Here is a 21,066-nt window from a genome sequence, read left to right on the forward strand (position 1 = left end):
ATCCTTTCTAATGTAAAGACCAGTCTTCTATTGTTCCTCACATCTTTTTTGAGTTGATGAGACACATTTGTACTTTTTTTAAACAGAACTATGGAAACTGTCTCTTATATCCATCTTGTGCGCAGGAATCAGGGTTGTTAGCACCGAGAGAAAGTGCACCGTCTGCTGGACTTCTCCAGTACTGCAAGCACAGACAATGAAGACGCGCCTTGTCGTCACTCATGCTATTCGCGCCTTTTTGCATTGATTTCCCCTCATTTCAACATGAACGGCAGCACACCTGCGACCTGAGAGAGGACGGGAAGTAAAAGCCGAGGTTATAAACGCTGCAGGGGTGGAACATGTCCCAGCTGCAGCCTGACATCTAGTGGACACCATCCGCAAGTGCGCCTTCGGGTTGACGTCACATCCTCCTCAAGCCTGATATAACTGTAGTTCCACTTGTGTTAGCTGTTCTCTGGTGACGTAGACAATGAGACAAAGGATGTGAGCGTGTACAACAGAGGTAGAGAGAGAGAGGGGGGGGGGGGGGGAGAGAGAGAGAGAGGGTGGGGGGGGGGCGTCAGCGTCATCCCCCATCCTTCCTGGTGGGAGGTTTGAGATGCGCTACGCAGTCCCATCCGCCCCCCCCTTCTCTCTCTCTCTCTCTCTCTCTCTCTCTCTCTGTCTCTCTCTTGCTCTCTCTGCCTCTGATTGATCGGAAGGAAGGAAGTGCACAAAGCCAATAAGAAATCCCGGCGTATGCTGCGGTAAAAGGCCGCTGTGTTTGCGGTGATTACCGGGGATGTAGCGAGGGACCGGGGGGCGCCGCGCCTGCTCTGCTCTGCCCTGCCCGGCTCGCTGCGTCGCTGAGCGGCCTGCGAAGCGCACAAGATGTCGACCAGAACGCCATTGCCGACCGTGAACGAGCGCGACACCGAGAACGTAAGTGCTGCTATCTCTGCAGGGGCGCCGGTGCGACACCGGGACGCGGGAGCGGAGTAAATAACACAACAAATCACGGGGCGGTGCGTCATCCGGCGCGCTGGGCTGTGCTTTTTACGCGTCTATCCGGCTCTAGTTTTGTTCTTGCCTTTCTCTGAATGGAATAAAAGCACGGCGGCTGGAGCAGCCCAGAATGGGGGTGACGTCGGGTGACGTCGGCGTTCACCCCCCCCCCCCCCCGGACAGGCGAGTAAACAACAAACAACGCACTGCGTCAGGATGATGGATGCACGTTAACGCGGAGACATGAAACGCTGCTGATGCGCTCCGGGAGAAACTGGCGTTGGTCCACTGGTGCAAGTGTGTGTGTGTGTGTGTGTGCGCGCGCCCTACATTTCCAATGGGCGCGCACGGTAGCATCGCGATGCGACCATCCATCCATCACCTGTGGGCCCCGTCGTGGCTGAGGAAGAGGAGGGGAGCGCGTCATTCAGGGTTCTGCTGCCACGTTTTGTTTAAGCCGTCCACGCGCGCACACACTCACGATCACGCAGCACAATCAGAATCCTATAGATGAGTCCGGATGAGGCGTGCGCGCTGGCAGGCTCTGACACAAGCGAGGTCTGCTTTATTTTTATTTTATTTTAAAACTGTAAACAGAACTAGGCAGAGATGAGTCAATGGAATCTTTTTGTTTTTGTTAGTCTTCTAATTTAGTTTGACCATCTTGAAGCACTAGATTATTCTCAGATTAGAAATAGGGCTTCTGGATTATTCTTTGTCATGCTACTCTTAAACCAAATGATGCAACTCAAAAATCCCTCACGTTAACTCTGATCCCTGACTGATGCGTCTGTTGTAATAAAACTGTGCCTCGGGTCCCACTAGCGCAGGGGTCGGGTTGGTTCCTGACCCCTGCGCTAGCAGCTAAACTGGATTACATAACACAAAAGTGACTTTTCGAGCCGCCAAATAGAAGAAGCTCTTTTCCTGGCCGCCTTATTTTTACGTCTGGCCTCCCCAAGACATTACGTCATTGTTTGGGAGTTAATAGTGAAACAAACTTTGCGTAATAATCACGCGTGTCTAAAGGGCCCTTTCTGAATCACGGACACGTGCAGGTTTCTCGGGGCCGATAACCAGCACGTTTATACTACATTTATATCTATAAAGTAAAAATAAACATCTTTGCGCTGGAATGTCCAATAAAAGGTGACGGGATATACAGTAGGATAGTAAGTAAAGCTTAATGCAGAAGCATTTTGGAGTTATTTGTACTCTGTATTTGTACAACAACTCAAAAGTTCCTTTTTTTAGACGATCATCGCTCTGTAAATATTATATTGTGCTATCCTGTTTTATTGCCAATCAGACAATAATGGTGAAAGTGCCAATAAGCATCAGATCCAGAAAGCAAACTCCTCTTGCCTTCCTTTGTGTCTCTCTCTCACGCACACACACACAACACACACAACACGCCATGTCGACAGTGGCGAGTGTTTCACTCTGCCAGGATGCAGCATAGCTAACGTGATGTGCACCCTGCAGGGTGTAGCGTTTCCCCCCCAGCATAGCTAACGTGATGTGCACCCTGCAGGGTGTAGCGTTTCCCCCCCCAGTGAAATGGGAGCAGGGCAGAAACCGGACCGAGGCTTTATTCCCTCGCTGGGCGTGGCCGCTCAGGATCACGGCCTCTCTGACCTGGACTGACATCAGCAGCTGTTGTAGAGAAGAAGCAGACCAGCAGACGCCGCCGTTAGCCTGTGCCAACGATGCTACTTGCAGCAAGCTGTTGCTAATTCACCTTATCGGGGGGGGGGGGGGGGGGTTTGGCCTTGTGACATCATCGTGGTGCACATTCTGCAGGTATTCTAAAAGGCACCAGGAGCCCCTGCGAGTGATAGCATCTGATTCCCCCCCCCCACACGGGGCTTTGTGTGCAGGACAATGCAGTGCATGGTCACGAACACGTGTCAAGCGTCTGATCAGCCATTCTTCTGGGGGGGGAGGGGGGGGTTAAAGGGTTCATTTCTGATTGCACAGCAAATAGCCTAGCGTTGGCGAGCCTCCGCTGCAGCACCGCACGGTGCCAAAACTGAGATGCTGTTTTGCCGTATCGGCTTCTATCGAGGTGAAGCATCAAGTCGGGGAGAACGAGGTTGTTGCTGATTGCGAGGTGACTGTCCCCCCCCCCCCCCCCCTCCCCCCCTGCAGCACTCGTCAGTGGACGGCTTTGGTGAGCCCCCTGTCCCCCCGACAAAGTCCGCGAGCCGCCACAGCCTGCCGAGATGCCGCAACTCTTTCACCTCCACCGAGGAACACCCCCATATCGGCAATTACCGCCTCCTGAAGACCATCGGGAAGGGGAATTTCGCCAAGGTGAAGCTGGCGCGGCACGTCCTGACCGGACGCGAGGTGAGACAAGTTTTTATTTGTATACTTCACAGGTCACTGGGATGTCACTGATGCGTCCTCGTGCAGTGTTCATCCGCCACTTCACTCTTCCTGCTTCAAGTGAGGCCTTCAGGTTTCATTTCAATTTTTTAATCCTGGATAATCTGCTAACCATATTCTTATTTGTTATGGTATTATTATAGTAATATTGAGCGGATCAAGACTTCTTTCACATCTGAGATGCTGGAACCAGACCCTGTTCAATTGTTGCTTAAAACTAATTTGTCTTCTGTCGGCTGACAAATCGATTTAAAAGGGAAAAGCATCTCGGATTCAAAGTGTTTAAGGATCGGATCGCACCTCCCACCACGAGTCGCAATTTAAAATGTCCACCCGGGAACAAAGCGTGGCACAAACGGCGCCGTGCTGTCCTGGGTTCCGGCATCGACTGCAGGTGTAGAATGAGATGCGATACGTTTCTTTATAGTAAACTGGAAATTGTTCGTCAGTCATCGAGGGGGGGGGGGGGGTTGGTGAAAACCTGTGATGTCAGTTGTCTTTATATTGATTGTAGGGAGAAAACAATGACCTGCGATCTGCTCAGCAGCACCGACGGCACTCAGATCGCCTCTCACTTCTGCTACGGCATTATGTTATCGGTCCGATCGGAGCGCTGAGGTGGGAAATGTTTTCCCAGGTCAAACCAGTAACAATTTGACCCTTGCTGCTTCCTGTAAAGCTTATGATAAATACGCATATGGTGTGTGTGTGTGTGTGTGGGGCCCACTGTTTGCTGAGAAGGTCAGGCGCTGCTTTGTGTGCCTGAGTACCTTTTGCTGACTCAACAGAATGCAAAGACATGGATCACGTCAGTGAGAAGGAACGAGTGGGGGGTGGGGGGGTGGACATGACCCTACCTTACCTTGAGCGCAGCATTTTTCTTGGAAATGTAAAAAGTGTTTCCATGACGCCGCTCCTCCTCATCCTCCTCGTCACCTGTAGGGCTAATCACAAGATTAACATGCATATGGTGACGAGAGTTTGGGTCACATGTTGCCACCAATGCTCAGTGATTTATGCTGCACTTCTGTCATCGTAGGATTGAATGGCCCCCACCCCCCCACACCCACACACAAACATATGATCTGATACCACATTCAGGGATTTATCTCTGGATCTAATACAGTCGATCTGGGATGGCAGTGTGTGGAGCGCATACCTGAGGGTCACCTCTAGATCATCGGAAGTCTTAGAGACTCGTATATCACCTCAGGTTTCCTTTCCTTGACCTTGGAGGAACACAATTCCTATGAAAACACATTTAAATCCGGTGGATCTGGATTTTTTCTTGGATATAAATGATCTTCTGACATGTCTTTTTTGTTCTTTTCCCTTTTATCTCTCGCTCTAGGTGGCGGTGAAGATTATAGACAAAACCCAGCTGAATCCCACCAGCCTACAGAAAGTGAGTCACCGTTTCAGCACCACATGGTAACATTAGCGTCTTGATTAAAGTGCTCCGGTTTTCCATTAGTCACCCCCTGAGTTACTGCCTCTCTGTGTCTTTGAAGCCAGGATGTGCTGTTTTAAATAATGCAGTCAGGAGAGACCACTATGCTTGTTTAATCTCTGCTCATCCTCCCTCCGCAATCTTGAATTTTGGTTTGTGGCAAGGAAGCGCTTGAAATATCCCTGCCTGCCTGCCACTTCCCCTTGTCCAGCAGTGATAACCAATTACAACTGCAGTTTAGATTGAGCCAGAACTGGTGTGGCAACAATGGGTTCTAAAATTTGACAGAGGGGCCGGGCCAGGAACAGATGGACGGAGTTTTTGTGTGAACTAATATAAATTACGTTATAAAAGCCATTGCATTAATTTGGAGAAAATGTATTTCAGTAATAGAATTTGGACAAGTTTGGCGGGCCGGATTTAAAAGCCCAAAGGGCCATATATGGCCCGCGGGCCGTAGTTCGCCCATGCCTATCCTACAATCTCTACGTGGCTAGAAATGTGTTCAGCTCACTGCAGCCCGGTGCACCACCGCTGCACTTTTACATTCAATGCTTTGTGAGGGATGAAAATCTTTGATGGACCATAACCACCACATGGAAAAATAAAAATATCACTGGATGGGACAAATGACAAATTTGATTAATGACCTAAATGCTTCTTTGACGTCTGTAAAACGCGACGGTTTCCTGCCAACAGGATGCTTCTTGCATGTTTTGCGATGCCAGTATTGTTCTCTGTGAGCAAAGCAAATCTATAATCAACTTAATGGGATCTGACTGGAGCTCTTCAGCCAAATGAATTTCAAATTGTTCCACGTTTATCTAAAGTCTCTGAGATGGAGTTTATTATCTGAGCTCTTTTGTCAAGCAGCTCATCTGACGTTTTTTTTTTTATCTGTGGCCATGATGTTTCTGCAAATACCCCACCGATTTGAGTCTCGTTGCAGGTCATGGCCGAAATGTGGTGTGCTTGTTCGTCCGCCAGCTGGGGCGGACGTATCATGTGAGGCTGCCGACCAATAAGGGATCTTGCTGATGAATTATGCAGTGGTCCTTTCCTTTCAAGTGTCAGCTGCTGTAGACCAGAGGGTCAATATATGCAGAGGTCGTATGGCTTTTTAAGGGAGCTGCTATTGGTGTGATATACCATGTATGCATTTTGGTGTTTGATGGAAATGGGTCTGGTTCTATGAAAAGACTCGCATGTGTGTTTGGTGTGTATCTGGACTGTAGATTTAAATGCCCCCCCCTGCCCTCTACTGGATTGCTGTAATGGTAGTAGTGCGTGAGCTCGTCTTGTAATGCAGCAGACGTCTCCTGGATTGAATCGATTGTCTTACTGAGTGCCCTACGGCATCCATGTGAAAGCTCTCCTACAGATGCATTAAAGGGAACGTCCGTCTTAATGCAGGGTTCACTCCTCGACTGCCCAAATAATAATGGGGGGGGGGGGAGAAAAGATCAATGTCAATCTGTGCTTCTCATTCCTGGATTCTGGGGTTTATTATTATTCTGGTTAACCAGCAAATTTCCAATGATGATGACAATTTTAGGATTGGATGGCTCATATAAGAAAATAAATAAAGTCCATTTGACATTCTAACAGAAACGCTGCACCGTTTCACCGTGAAATAATCATCATTTAAGCGTCAAAATCAATCAATAAAAAGGTCAATCTGGTTTTGTGCCATCTACGACTACACAATTGCCTCCGTAGCCTGGCTTTTGGCTGGATTTCCTGAAGGGAAGCATCGATGGTCGTGCTTCATGCCTTGCACGCATGACAAGTTCTGCAACCCAAAATCTTGGATCAACAAATTGATTATTCTACAGAGAAACACGTTCACGTTTGAGAAATGCTGTGAGGCTGTGCTATTTGTGGAGACGGACATCAGCAGCAGACGGGCATAATTATCGATTCGATGACTCAGACGTTAGGCCGGGGTTGAAGGATTGCCTTCCGCATCTTGAAATCATGTCGTTTCGCTCACGTTATTGTGCGTTTCTATTTGCCCCCCCTTTTTGTTTGTTGTGTGTGTGATTGAGTGATTTGAAGCTTTTTTTCGCGATGGCCCCTCAGAAACGCCGCTGCTTAAAATTGTTTTATGGCCTCAGAGGAGCTAGACGGTGGGCACGCCACCTGGTAGACACAGCCAGCACTCAGACGCACAACCATCACATGCACACACACACACACACACACACACACAAACCTACGAAAACCCGGATGACACATGCAACCTCACTTCGGTTTGGTTCCTCAGTTCTGACATTGCTCACACACACATGCCTTCTCAGACTGACGCACGTGCAGCGACAGGCATGCTGGACGTTACGTCACACTGGGATTGGGAGAGGGGTTCACGACACAGAGAGGAAGTTAATCTGTAAATCTCCGCTGTTGTCACCGCGTCGGCTTATCTTTATATTTTATTAGAGTGAGTCACGGGGTTAGAACGGAGCCCGCGGCTCTTCCGTCGTGGCCCGTCACCGCTCTCTGCCCTGGTGGTGGTTTCATTTGGACAGGAAATGAGGTCAGCTGAGCTTCCAAAGCACCGCCTTAGATTTGCTACAGGAAATACGTCGAATGATCTGTGGTCAGAGACGTTGTCATCTTTTATTTATTTTTTATTTTTTTGCATTTTAGCCCTAAAATAGGCCTCTCCGTTAATCCCCTCTTTCACTGAGCCAATGCCGCTCTCATCCCCTCATCCCATTGCCCCGGCTCTATTTCTAATCTGTAAATGAGAGTCGGTTCTTCTCAACACATCAGCAATGACGTTCGAATATTTAACGTTATAAGCGAGACAGGAAGCGGCACTGACACATCTGATCTAACTAAGCTTTTTACTAGGTCTCATGCATCCGTTTCTTATTTTTTCACTTACATTCCCACTTGTTTCTGACTTCCTGCTCCAAGTTCATTCTCCTGCTGCCAGGATTGTGTCTCCTCACCCTGATTGTGATCACCTGTCTCATTGTCCCCGCCTCTTATCGCGTTTCCTCTACCTTTCTGTGCCAGTTTCTGTTACGCATCCTCCGTGCCAGCCCTTCTCTTGTGTTTGAGTTATTACTCGTGTTGACCTTTCCTGTTTTGGAATTTTTTCATTGCATGAGATTATTAATTTTCCCTACGTTCGCAGTGGCGAGGCGGGGGTTATGTAATTGCCGGCGTTTGTCCGTCCGTCCGGCTGTTAGCACGATAACTCAAATAGTTCTAGATAGATCTGGATGAAATTTTCAGGAAATGTTGAAAATGTTACCAGGAACAGATGATTTTTGTTAACATTGCAGTCAATGGAGCTTCAAGATTTGTTCCTCAATATATAATGGCGTCAGTAAAAAATATGAACGTTTCAAATGGCTGATAAAAATACACATCAAGTCCGTTTCACTTTTACTTTTCATGGTTGGTGTGTAAAGATACCAAGAACAATTTAGAACATTTAGGTGATGATCCAGATCACCATGCGGACGGTGTAAACCTAATTGGGAGGGGAATGAGCTGCTTGGCGGAAGTCTGCGCTCTGAGTGCTTTTCTAGTTCCCTGAGTGGAGCGTTTGCATTTTGCTTCCTGTTCCTGTTTGGCTCAGCTTCAGAAAGGGAAGAGAAATGAAGCAACACTGGCAGCTTCTCTAAAATTCAGAATCTCTCTCTCTCTTTTCTTTTTCTTTTCTTTTTTTTATTAAAGTTGACCCAGAGCCCGACGGCTATCCTTCAGCCTCTCTCACTCTGCCTGCTGTGTTGTTTCAGCGTCAGCCGGCCGCCTGCCATGTGCACTAGCCACATTGCTAGGACATGAAATGTCAAGTATGTCGAATGAACGCAAACAAGTCGAGCTGCAACTTTCTCTACTTGGCACAAAAGTAATACTTGCAAGGTTCATATTTTCTCCGCCACACCGTTTCAGTGCACGCCAATCACGCACCAATAGCACCGTTGAAACTCAAAACAAAGACGCTCCGCTCCTATTCTGAACTCATTCATGCATGCTGGGGTCAGGGCCGTGAAAGTGGACTGGTGTGAAAACCAGTCTGAACCTACTGGTTCTGGACCAGATGCCTGTATGTAAGATGTTGTTTGTGTCTGGTCCAATTTCATGCATTTTTTTGTTTTTAATTATTGTAATACTTCTCTCAGAAAACTCGACATTGCAATCCTTTCGCCAGTGTCATTTCTCCTTTCTTTCCTTGCAGTTGTAAAGAGCCCATCACTACGAGGTTGCGCTCTCTTAATGGCCGTTGTTTTTATCCGTCTAGCCCTTGTCGCTCCGCATTAGCCAACAAAACGCTGTCGAGCCCACTGGCCACCGGAGCTTCGGTCTCGCTCCGATGACTGGAATGCGGTTCGACGGGCAGCGTGGGTCGTCCACGATAAATCACAAAACAAATCAAAATGGTCGGGGCTGCATGGATTTGCGTGTAACATCCGGGGGAGCATTCTGCCAGTGCTGCGAGTGACCGTTTAAAACGTGGACGGCCCTCTTGGTGTTTTCAGATTAGATCTTTGTACGGGCAGAGAGCGATGGAGGCCGAGAGACGTCTGGTGTCTCAGTAGATCAGTCGTCAGGACAGGTTGTCTCACTGCCTGTTGGTCTCTCTGTCTTAGGCCATCAGCAAGTAATGTTATTGATTGGATGGAAGGAAAGCATGAACACACACACACGCTTGATAGAGGCTTCCAAGCTGTTCGTTCTATCAGTAATCTCCATGCTGAAGGGGCTGCTGTGACTGTAAGTGTTTCTGATATCTGCTGCTCTGCTCCTTCTGCATGAGGACCGTTATAATTAAGGCTAGTTCTGCAGCCGGGATGCCCCTGGGGGGGCTGGAAGTAGGTCACTGGCACGGACATCTGAGGTTTTGATGCATTGAAAACGGTGTTTTTTTCTTCTTTTTGTTTTGCATATTTCTGGGACGCCATCACTATGACTCTTTGTTCCGATTGACACTGGAACTGGTGTATTGTAGTGATTCTAATGCGAGCCTCATTATGTTCTGTTCTCCTCATGGTGGCCACGTCTCTATTGACAGATGCCGTGTTTGTTTTTTGTTGTTGTTTACCACTGCCCCTGCCTCTGATTTACTCTGATTCTTGTGTCGACGTGGTTGCAACACACACGCTTTCCCGTCTGAGGGGCTTTTGGGCAGTGATGTGAAGGAGAGGGAAAGAGCCAGTGAGAGGACGGGAGAAGCGACCGGGCGGTCTGGCATGCTGCTCGCGTCACATGATGGATGGAAGGACATTTGAGTTTATTTTTGGGCGCGCTGCAGGACGTCTTCCGGTTAGTGTGTCAGTGTGTTTCCAGTCTAATTAACGTTCTTACCGTGGGGAATCTCTGACCAGCAGAGCAGTTGATGAACATGCAGCTCGCTTTCCCACACAGGAGATCCCTTTTTTGGAGCCGCTTGGGAATTTTAGATTTTTTTAAATTATTTTCCGAAAAGAAATTCAGTCTTTGATGCTTGAGCGCTTTTTTTATTTTTAAAGTTTTTGAATAAATCACAGTGCAGGTACGATGTAAACTATAAACTATTGAAATTAACTGCAAAGTTCAAGTTTGGGTAAACGTTAACTTGCGTAATTATTTCTGCACCAATTAAATTTCCCACTGAAATTTGTTCAACCCTTCAGGTTATTGAAGAGATAAGTCTGGTGAAATATTTGTATGCCCTGGCCTGCATATAGAGCTTCATTGTCTGTCTGAACATTTGTGAAAGTATGATCGCACTCATGGTCGGTCCACATCCATCCATCCATATTATACTGCTTATCCGGGGCCGGGCCACGGAGGCAACGGTTTCAGCAAGGATTTCCAGACTTGCATCTCCCCAGATACCTCCTCCAGCTCCAGCTTTTTAGCTGAGTCAACATTTATATCATTCTGCTATGCTTGGTGGGAAGCTGGGAATGCTCCTGGTGCTGCACTGGTGGGAGGAGCTTGTTGCAGCCAGGACATGGCATAGGCTAGCACACCACCGTGGTGATGCTGCCAGGATGTCTGCCTCAAGACAAAATAAGTAACGCTCCCCGATTCCTTCACTCTGGGAACTTGCTCCTAGCATGCTAAAATCTTGGGCTTATCTTGAGTAATTTGTGAGCATTTTCAACACAATGGCAGATCTAGAACGTTTGTTCCAAGTCGTTTGTGAAGGACTCGGAACCGTATACTGCCACATGCCTCAGATTTCAGCCCACTGTGATAAAGCCACAGGAAGAATTCGCTCAGAATTTGTTGACAACTTTTCGAGAGCTCGTGTGGACAAGTTGCCACTGAGTCTAAACAAACAAACAAACAAACATCAACCTCATCTCCCAACTGGCGGCGTGGGAGGGAGCACTGCGGTGGCTGTGGGCTGCAGATTAATACATATTTGGTGCGCCGGTGAGTATTTACTGCAGTAGGACAATGGGCGTGGCCTCGCTTCCAGATAAACCGTGGAAGACGCCACCCAGCGCAGCAGCGTGGCTCGCTGATTTGTCTTGTGGCTTGCCCCCATCAGGCACACAAATGAGGCACCTAAGCAGGAAAGACATTGTTTTCCTCACTCCTGAGGACTTAAATAGCCGAGCTCTTGGATGGCACCTACTGATGGATGCGCACGCTGGCGCTCACGAGGTTAGAGGTGTCAGACGGAAAGCACAAGCCCGACAGGCGAGTAGGAGGAGACGGAGAACAACTACCCCCCCCTCCCCTTCGGTGCTTCCTACCAGTCGCTCACAGAATATGGATGCATTAAATTTGCCTTTGTGTCTTCACAGCTCTTCAGGGAAGTCCGAATAATGAAGCTACTGAACCATCCAAATATAGGTGAGCCCAAACAGGAGCGCGGTAGCGCTGCACTAATATTCCTGTTCAGCTCTTGCGGATGGGATCCTCTCGATTTTGTGTTCCCTTGTTTTTGTTTTTAAAATAAAAGCTTTTTTTTTTATCTCCAGTTCTACAATGCAAATGACCAAATTTGAAGTTTTGCCTCGGTAGATCGCCATTTAATTGACACGCATGACTGTGCTCCAACCGGACGAGTAAAGTCAATGAACAATAATAAGAAAATGCACATGCAAATGTATTTACTTTATATCTGTCTGCCCCCCCCACCCCCATGTCTCCCTGTAGTGAAATTATTTGAGGTGATCGAGACGGAGAAGACACTTTATTTGGTAATGGAGTATGCCAGTGGTGGTGAGTATTGTATGTTCACTAAAGCGTATTCCTGCTTGTCATTCCCGCTAAAATGATTCGAATGGAGTTTAACAAGAATATCCAAAAACCTGTAAAGTAAAAAAATAAAATAACAATTACGATTTGGTTATTCTGAAGTCCACATTAACATAATTATGGTCGCACAAAGTGCTGATAATATACTGATTGTATGATTGTACTTCTACAGGGGAAGTATTTGACTATCTCGTGGCTCACGGCAGAATGAAGGAGAAAGAGGCCAGGGCCAAATTCAGACAGGTGGGTCATCAGCATCGCAGCGCGTGGACCTGTCGTCACTCTCTCAGGGGGACGTCTGCATGCGTCGCCACCTGCTGGAGATGGCGTGGAGATGGCCCAGGCCTGAGAGGGAGGGCAGCAGCAGGGTTGAGAGCGAAACCCTCGCAGATGCAGCTCTGACATCTAGTGGCGCTACGAGAGCAATGAGCCTTCATGAGAGCAGTTTAGAGCTCAGTAGTCGCTTTCATGCTACAAATAGCATTTCTCTCTCTTCCCCCTCTAATTGCCCCTTCATTCAGCATGGCGCAGCAACATTGTCTTTTTTTCTCACATTCAGTTTGTATGTATTATTTATGGCACTGGATGACTAAGACCGGGCTGTGTGGGCAGTGCCGATCCACATCCAGAAAGGTAAAAAGAATTGTGCGTCTGTGCCTGAGAGCAGACTCGCACGTTCACCACAGTGTGCGTTTTTGTGGTTTCGTTAGTGTTGTGGCTATTCCTGCATCTATTGGTAATAAATTACTCCTGCTAGTTCCAGTGAGTTTGTCTTGAGAGCATGTTAGAGCGGATACATATTAGAGTAGGGCTGTTTAAACATAGCCTCCTGGGAGCCAATTAAAGTTTTATCTACAACTATTCAATATTTACGATGCTCAGGATATTCGTGAAAGTTTGCCAGATTGACCATTACATGATGGGAGGTAAACCTCAGCGGTTCATTTATGGACCTGGGGGGGGGGGGGGGGGGGTTAACAATCACGACCAATCTGAGCCTGACTTAAGTTCAGAACTTAAGTTCAGATGAAGGCGTTTAATGATGACGATGATGATGTGCCTTGATTCTCCTCCTTGATTTTTGGTCTTGTCGGTCTTCCTCGAGCGAAGGGACTCATTTCACAGAGGGAGAGAGAAACTGTAGGAGGCATAACTTTACAAGAATTACTATTTTGTCGTCATTTATGCGTCACAGAAAGTTAAAAGATCATAATTTTAATCATCATTTATTGTGTCTGTGATTTTTTTATATCAAAATTGCCAGTAAAGGGTCTGAGTTAAGCTTCTTAAATTTGAATGGAACTTTTTGTCATTTTCTAAAATGGCATTTCAGACCAAATAGTATACGAGACGTGTCGGTGCTGCATCTCTATCCTATCCCTTTTATATTTAAAATACTATAGATTTGTGTCTTCCTATTTAACACACATAGACATTTCCTGTGATGTGTGTGTGTGTGTGTGTGTTTTCAGATTGTGTCTGCAGTGCAGTATTGTCATCAGAGGAGGATAGTGCATAGGGATCTAAAGGTGAGGATCTCAACTCCTCCTCTCAGATATCGGATTTCTCCTGAGCGCTGCACCAAATTGTGTTTCCTCTCATCGCTGATGCCGGGACAGTCCCCATGATGCTTTGCTGTTCTCTCTCTCTCTCTCTACCTCAGGCGGAGAACCTGTTGTTAGACGCAGACATGAACATAAAGATAGCAGACTTTGGATTCAGTAACGAGTTCACTGTTGGCAGCAAGCTGGACACCTTCTGCGGCTCCCCGCCGTATGCTGCTCCGGAGCTGTTCCAGGGAAAGAAGTATGACGGCCCGGAGGTGGATGTCTGGAGCCTCGGGGTCATCCTCTACACGCTGGTCAGCGGATCGCTGCCCTTCGATGGACAGAACCTAAAGGTGTGCACGTCTTTAAGCCGAGCAGAGGCCGAGGCAGCATCTCCAACCCGCTCGGTGACGGCAGGCTCTTTGTAAAGAGAAGATAAAGACTTTAGTCATACGTGCTCGGATGACTTGTTTGAAAAGCACTGACACTTTTAATAAGTCCTGCGACACAAAATATGACGGGATCCCTCACAAAAACGAAGCCATTCATGGAAATGAATGGATATAATTAATGAATAGTCAAGTACATGCTTCTCTGAGATATTTTGTTCAGATACATTTATAAATAATTATGTTCCTCCTCAGTGCTGGAGGCTGGCGTCTCAGCCAAGTGTAAACTGAGTAAAGTAATTATGTCGATAATTTGGCATACCGTAATTAATTTTTCTTACAGATTTCTTCACATTGTCTTCATAATGCAGCAGTGAAGGTTGCGAATTTGAACTCGTAATTGATAATTGATCCTATGGTAATGCATTATTTAAAAGGGGTTTCTGATGGGGGGGGGGGGGGGGGGGGGCTTTAAACCCCAGCCCTCCTGTGACCCTTCATCTTCAGCTTCGACTCTACACGATCATGTTGGCTTTGTTCTGGTGCCCAGTGACTCCCAACAGAAACGGAGTCTTGTTATTTTTGTTATCATTTCTCATTTGGGTTTCTGTGTTTTTCTGCAGGAGCTGAGGGAGCGGGTCCTGCGGGGGAAGTACCGCATTCCTTTCTACATGTCCACAGACTGTGAAAACCTGCTCAAGAAACTACTCGTGCTCAACCCCGTAAAACGAGGCAGTCTGGAGGTAGCCTTTGCATTTTTTCCCGCACAGTCAGCAATGTTTCCCTGATTGTCCTAATGCTTGGGAGCATGACGGCGTGCAATCGAGAGCCCGTCGTTGCTCGCTGCCGTTTGAGAAACCCCTGAGGCGTCGTTTCATCGCAGTCTCCGTCTAATTGGGGTCGTTTGCAACACGTTTCTGTTGTAAACAGGATAAAGCTGTCGGTTCAGGAATCGCTCTGCACACAGAGTCAACGGCAGCCTGTGATCAGCACTAGGCTGAGGTTCAATAGTAAAGATTTCTCTCACTATCATAACCATTGATCCCACCGTTGTTGTTGTTGTCCCACCCCCCCCCCCCCCCACTAAACTCGCCATCAAAACGTCTTCCTGAAGAAATGTCCCATTTCTCATCAGCGTGTCCTTTTCCTGACGCTTGGCTGTCCTGTTGCGTAATTAACAGCTGAGTCATGATTAATCTACTGCTGCTTTGTTTCTTGCCTAGCAAATAATGAAAGACCATTGGATGAATGTGGGTCACGAGGAGGAGGAGCTAAAGCCTTACATGGAGCCCGAGGCAGACTTCAGTGATTCATCCAGGATAGGTGTGTTTGGCTGTATTCAGGGGGGGGGGGGGGGGGTGCTCTATGCTCTTAATGTCGGTGCTGCTCTGATTTATGTTTCCATCTCTTAGAGCTCATGGTGACGATGGGCTTCCCTAAAGATGAGATCACAGACTCCCTTCGTGGCCAGAAGTACGATGATGTCATGGCCACCTACTTGCTGCTGGGAAGAAAAGCTCCAGAGGTCTGTTGATTGGTCATCGTGACATTATCACCATCGTGTGAGAGCGCGTCCTTCATCCTGTGCCTCTGCGTCTCAGTTCGAGGGGAGTGAGCCGCCGCTGACCAACAGCATCCAGGGGCAGCGGCAGCGACCGGCCAGTGACATCAACAACAGCTCCAGCATATCCCCCGCCCATCCCAAGGTCACACGCAGCATCTCGGCCAATCAGAAGCAGCGCCGCTACAGCGATCATGGTGGGGATGATGATGGTGATGGTGGTGTGGTCGTAGAAAAGCCAAGTAAAGAAACCCCGTACTTTCCAGCTCTGAGAGTGCTGTGTAGGGGGAAGTTGCTCTCACTCACAGCAACCTATGTTGAGATTCCATTGCAGCGGTGGCGACGTGCTTTCTGAGCAAGGCACCACAGAAAAACCAGCTCCGCAAGATAAAATGTCCCTCTTAGAACATTTCAATCCTTTACAATTATTTGGTTATATAGTGAAACATTTTAATCAAGCATAGTTTAGTTTGTTTTAATGTGCAAAAGGAGGCTCCCCCTCAACATTGCACCGATTATTTAGCAGCTTCCTCCTATGTCATGTTGGGCCCATTGTGTTTATCGCCATCTGCTGGCTGGCTGCGTTCCTGCAGCACCTCAAAGCATGAGGAGGGAACAGCTTTGCTTTGTACCTGCTTCTACGGCTGTATATTTGATAAATTGTGAGAATCCTAAATCTGAGTTGCTCTGCTTGATGCTATTAGAACAAAGACGCCCGCGTTCTGTTTGTCGGAGCCGTTGATGTGTTCTTGTGTTGATGGAAAGTGTCTTAACTGTGGTTCCACGTCTGCCAGTGGGTCCGTCCGTGCCTCCGGCGGTGTCGTACACGAAGCGTGGCCAGGCCCTGAGCGTGGAGAGCGACCACAGGGAGGAGTGGGACGGCGCACGTCGACTGGAGCTCAGCACGTCTAAAGGAGACGTTCCGGCTTCGCCGCTGGCCGTGCAGGAGAGGAAGAAAACGTCGACTGCTGTGGGGGTGAGGGCGCAGCAGAGAGATTTGCTCACGCATCTGCACAAAAGAAACTTTTTTTGTGACTCGTCATTGCTCCAATTTTTCCAGTGATTCTGTCTAAATTTCCTGAACGTGTTTTTTTTGGTTTGTGTTCAGACGAATGGATCGATGACTCGCAGGAACACCTACGTGTGTGAAAGATCCTCCGCTGACCGCTACTCAGCTATTCCCAATGGCAAAGACAGCAGGTAAATGTAGAGATCCAGCTTTACATTGGTTCTGTGTTTTTGTTTTTGTTTTCTGAGCCATTTAAAAACATTATTTTATAGCATTTAAAACAAAAGAAATGAGCATGTCTTGGTGAAACATCTCCCTCCTTGGTCCCCAGTTTAACCGAGGTGTCGGGTAGCACGCCATCTACTGCAATGAGTTCCACGAGACCTCGTCACACCAAGTCCATGTCATCGTCGGGGCACCCCTCAAAAAGCACACTGCCCCCCATTGATGACAATACAGAGCTAAAAGCCGGGTGAGCATCTTGATCCAGACCATAACGAGCATCTTTGTGGCGCTGATGGCATCATTTAAATGTTGCAGCTCGTCCCCTCGTGGTCCCTCCACCTCGCCGTCTGCACACAGTATTAGCACCCCGGAGAAGAACCGTTTCCCCCGCGGTACCACCAGTCGCAGCACCTTTCATGGCGCTCAGCTTCGGGACCGGCGTAGCGCTACCTACAACGGGCCCCCAGCTTCGCCCACGCTGTCCCACGATACAGGGGCTCTCGCTCAGCAACGCAGGGGCACCTCCACCGGGATCATCGGCAAAATCACCTCAAAGTTTGTCCGCAGGTCAGTGAAGGCGATCGTACAGGGCCAGCACGAAGCACAACTGCGTGTGAAAAGTGACATGAAAAATGGCAGAGATTTTTGGAAATGTACAAGAATCTGTAAACGTGCATTCAGGATCAGTGTGTGTGGAATGAGATTCGTCACTGTGATGGCATGCAAGTCAACCGTGGGGCTACGCAACAGGATACACATCTCAGTGAGCGTCATCATCTCCCTGTGGGGCCTCTGATGGAGTCACATATAATGTCTTAGATTCTGACATGGAACTGGAGCACCAGCTGGAACGCACATGGAACAGGAAAGAACATCCAAACTCACGTGTGTGAGCTGGACCCGAACCTCCCGACGCATTGAGATAGGGTTTCCCTCTCCACATACGTTTTTTAAATAGCTGTCATACAATGATAGCTCCATGAAAATGGCTGTAAAACGTTATGTATTTTTATTGTACGCCGAGGCGGAGGTTATGTAAGCACCGTCTGTTAGAAACAGGTTACAGATGTATCTTGATCAAATTATTATAACAGATGGTTCAATTTTGGTGCTGATCCAGAAGAGTGTTCCAAAGTGTGTTCCTCAATATCTCGGTTGATTATTGACCAATGTTTATGGAATTTGACATGTAGGGTGGGGGCCTCTATCTCACCACCGAATTTCATCTGGATCGGATCTAGAATTAGGTCAGGAAAAGATATTACATTTTAACATTGAAAACTCCGTTTAGGATTCAAAAATCAGTTAAAAACACATATAAACTCTGATTCACTTTTAAGTTTCATGGTTGATGTATAAAGATACCAAGAACAATTTGTAACTTTATGGTGATGATCCAGATCACCATGTGGACGGTGTAAGTGCAATGACGAAGGGAATGAGCTGCTTGGCGGAGGTCTGTGCTCTGAGTGCTTTTCTAGTTTGCTTATCTGTCCAAACAGTTCGGAATGAGACTAAGAGTCCTGCAGGTTCAGTGCTCGCCATTCTAGCATTTGGTAATTCGTGCCGGTGAATGTCAAAGGTGGATGGAATAATTTCATCAATCAAAATTTTTATTTTGGCTAAAGAATAAAAGTAGCTAATGCTGGACCAATAATTAAATCGTTTCTACATTGAGATTTTTGCAATTTATTTTCATAAAAAGTAAAAATCATCCATGCATTTTTTTTTTTGGGGGGGGGGGTCTCTGATTAATTCTTTATAGGGCACTCATTGGAATGCATGTGAAGACTGGAATGATCAAAAATAGTATAAAGAAGAATAAGTGAAGTGAAAAAAGGAAGAAAGTTATTTGAACGTTTTCAGGACATTTTGGTAGATGTGAAATTATTTTACACTCTGATTTCTCTCTGGAATAATGACACATCCTCCACCAATCCAAATCCACAGTGAGTTACACGCCATCCATAGAGCCCCACCCACACAGCGTTAGGCCCTTGTCACGTTGATGCTAGCCCGTTCCGCCCAGGCTCACAGCTTTCTCTCCTTTTCTCCCTACATAGAACTCTGTCTTTCAGGTCAACCCGGAGGTAGGATAACACGCTCGCTGCACCTGCCTCCCCCCAGTCACAACACCCCAAAAACAAGACCTCTCCGTGCTCACGTTAACCTTGTCCACTACACCAAATCCTCGCCTACTGACACCTTTGTTGTGCCATGTATTTCCTTACTTTGTGCCTTCAAAAACAAACCTAAAGCTTCTCCAGCTTTGCCCCTCCTGAACCCCCCCCCCCCCCCCCCTCCCTGTCTTCCTGCAGACCAGACAAATTATGGAGGCCATATCAAAGATTTAGAAGCACTTTGCCCACTCCTTACAGATGAGTGGAGATGAAGGACAGGTAGCATACGGTAGGCGGGATGCTGCGTTTGGTCGTCATGTGGTAAATCGTAGTCTCTTCATTGTGTGCTGAACCCTAATACCCAGGATTGTGGACTTTTTCCTGGCATGCCTGACACTCCTCTCTGTGTCCAGTAATGATGGGGGGGGTGATGCCGATAGTGGGAACCAGTGTAGACGTCACCGTGTGGGACTGACACTGTGTTCCTGTTTTATTTCAGGGTGCCTAGTGAGGGTGAGGCTAGTGCCAGAGCAGAAACACCAAGGTGAGAATTAAATGAGATGCAGCTCACACAGCGATGCTCTGGGGAAACGGCCTTTGATATCTGTCTCCACTTCTGTCCCCCCCCCCCATTGCAGTAGAAGTGCGTCGGGTGACAGCAAGGACGAAGGCGGCCGGGACTCCAAACCTCGCTCGCTCCGTTTTACCTGGAGCATGAAGACCACTTCCTCCATGGAGCCTGCCGAGATGATGAGGGAGATCCGGAAGGTTCTGGACGCCAACAGCTGCGATTACGAGCAGCGCGAACGCTTCCTGCTTTTTTGTGTCCATGGCGACGCTCGTCAGGACAACCTGGTACAGTGGGAGATGGAGGTCTGCAAGCTCCCCCGTCTTTCGCTCAATGGCGTGCGCTTCAAGAGGATATCGGGCACGTCTATCGCCTTTAAAAATATCGCCTGCAAAATTGCCAATGAGCTCAAACTGTGACGGCAGAGTCCCGGTTCCTTCTATAGTGAGCTCTAGTTTCGGTTTCATCTCATCACTGGATTAGTGTTGACTTTCAGGGCAGAATTCCGTACTGAAGGTCCTCGCCATGCAGTCAGGGTGGACTTGGCTGGCAATGTGCAATGCTGGCCGTGAATGTAATGTACAGGGTAGCGGATCAGAGGAATATCACAAGGTTCGGCCCCTGTGACGGAGAGATGGATAGAAAAAAAGAAACATCTACTCCCCTTGTTTTCCTTCCGCCCTGCCCTCTGTTTCCGTCATCAACCCACTGCCCCCCCCCCCCCATTATAGAACATCCCCGTACCACATGCAGTATGCAACAGAAGGTGATCATCCTGCAATAAAGTTTTTAACCCGTTTTACTTTAAACCTACTACAAGATCTACTCTCCCTCACTAATAACCATTAGACTTGTTGACGCTAAAATAGCTGCTTTTCCCACCTATGATAAGTCGGTATATAAATCAGGCGGAGGCCTATACTAAAACTATGTAAAGAGAATTGTACTGTATGCATAACATCTGCAGGTACTGTATTGTACATTGATTTTATGTTCTGTACAGAATTTAGTTGTCAATGTCTTCTTCATGGGATTTAAGTTCTTTCCTAATATAATTGGAGTCTTTTTAAAGCATCGTCCTTTTAGTCTGTTTTTTTCAAGTCTTGTTTGAGCCACCATATGAAAATAGTGTTTTTCATTTTATTTAAAGAGCACTAAGTTATTTTGCTGAACATTAAGGGATGAGCTCCCTTGCCTTTTATGTTATATTTTATTTGCCTGTGGGGTGGGGGGGACACGCACTAAGTTGCGCCACATAGACTTGAGTAGTAACTTCAGTCAAAGCTGAAAAGGTGTTCACTTTATTTTCTCTCAGCAGCGAGTCAGTGATTTGGAGGTCCTGCTGCAATTGCACAAGTTTTTCCGGGGGGGGGGGGGGGGGTGATGTGTACGAACATGAGTATGCACCGGTATTCCTTTAGTGTTCATTTGGTAGTCCTCCATCACAAACAAAGCGAGGTTGAATTGGTTTACTTGAGGAAGCAGAGGAGAGGCCATCTTTACCCAACGGACTGGAGATTCATCAAAAGTCCAACCATCACCGTGACCGGAGGCGGATTTAGTGCTGCCAGCAGATCCATTATGCAGGTACCTGTGTATCC

The 21,066-nt window shown here is 47.5% G+C and overlaps 1 protein-coding gene across 1 annotated transcript; it reads left to right on the top strand.

Moving 5' to 3' along the window:
• Window positions 1-873: 873 nt before the first annotated feature.
• mark1 (MAP/microtubule affinity-regulating kinase 1) lies at window positions 874-20,795 on the top strand. The gene is made up of 19 exons (XM_068741728.1): window positions 874-924; window positions 3,139-3,339; window positions 4,730-4,783; window positions 11,590-11,638; window positions 11,945-12,010; window positions 12,219-12,289; window positions 13,519-13,575; window positions 13,710-13,946; window positions 14,606-14,725; window positions 15,206-15,305; window positions 15,395-15,507; window positions 15,584-15,785; window positions 16,338-16,519; window positions 16,652-16,743; window positions 16,884-17,024; window positions 17,093-17,344; window positions 18,841-18,867; window positions 19,397-19,441; window positions 19,536-20,795. Exons 1-19 carry the CDS (start codon window positions 874-876, stop codon window positions 19,882-19,884), a joined length of 2,409 nt encoding a protein of 802 aa, XP_068597829.1. The 3' UTR covers window positions 19,885-20,795.
• Window positions 20,796-21,066: the final 271 nt, after the last annotated feature.

Source organism: Brachionichthys hirsutus, chromosome 7 (genome assembly GCF_040956055.1).
Source record: "Brachionichthys hirsutus isolate HB-005 chromosome 7, CSIRO-AGI_Bhir_v1, whole genome shotgun sequence".
Classification (NCBI taxonomy): Eukaryota; Metazoa; Chordata; class Actinopteri; order Lophiiformes; family Brachionichthyidae; genus Brachionichthys; species Brachionichthys hirsutus.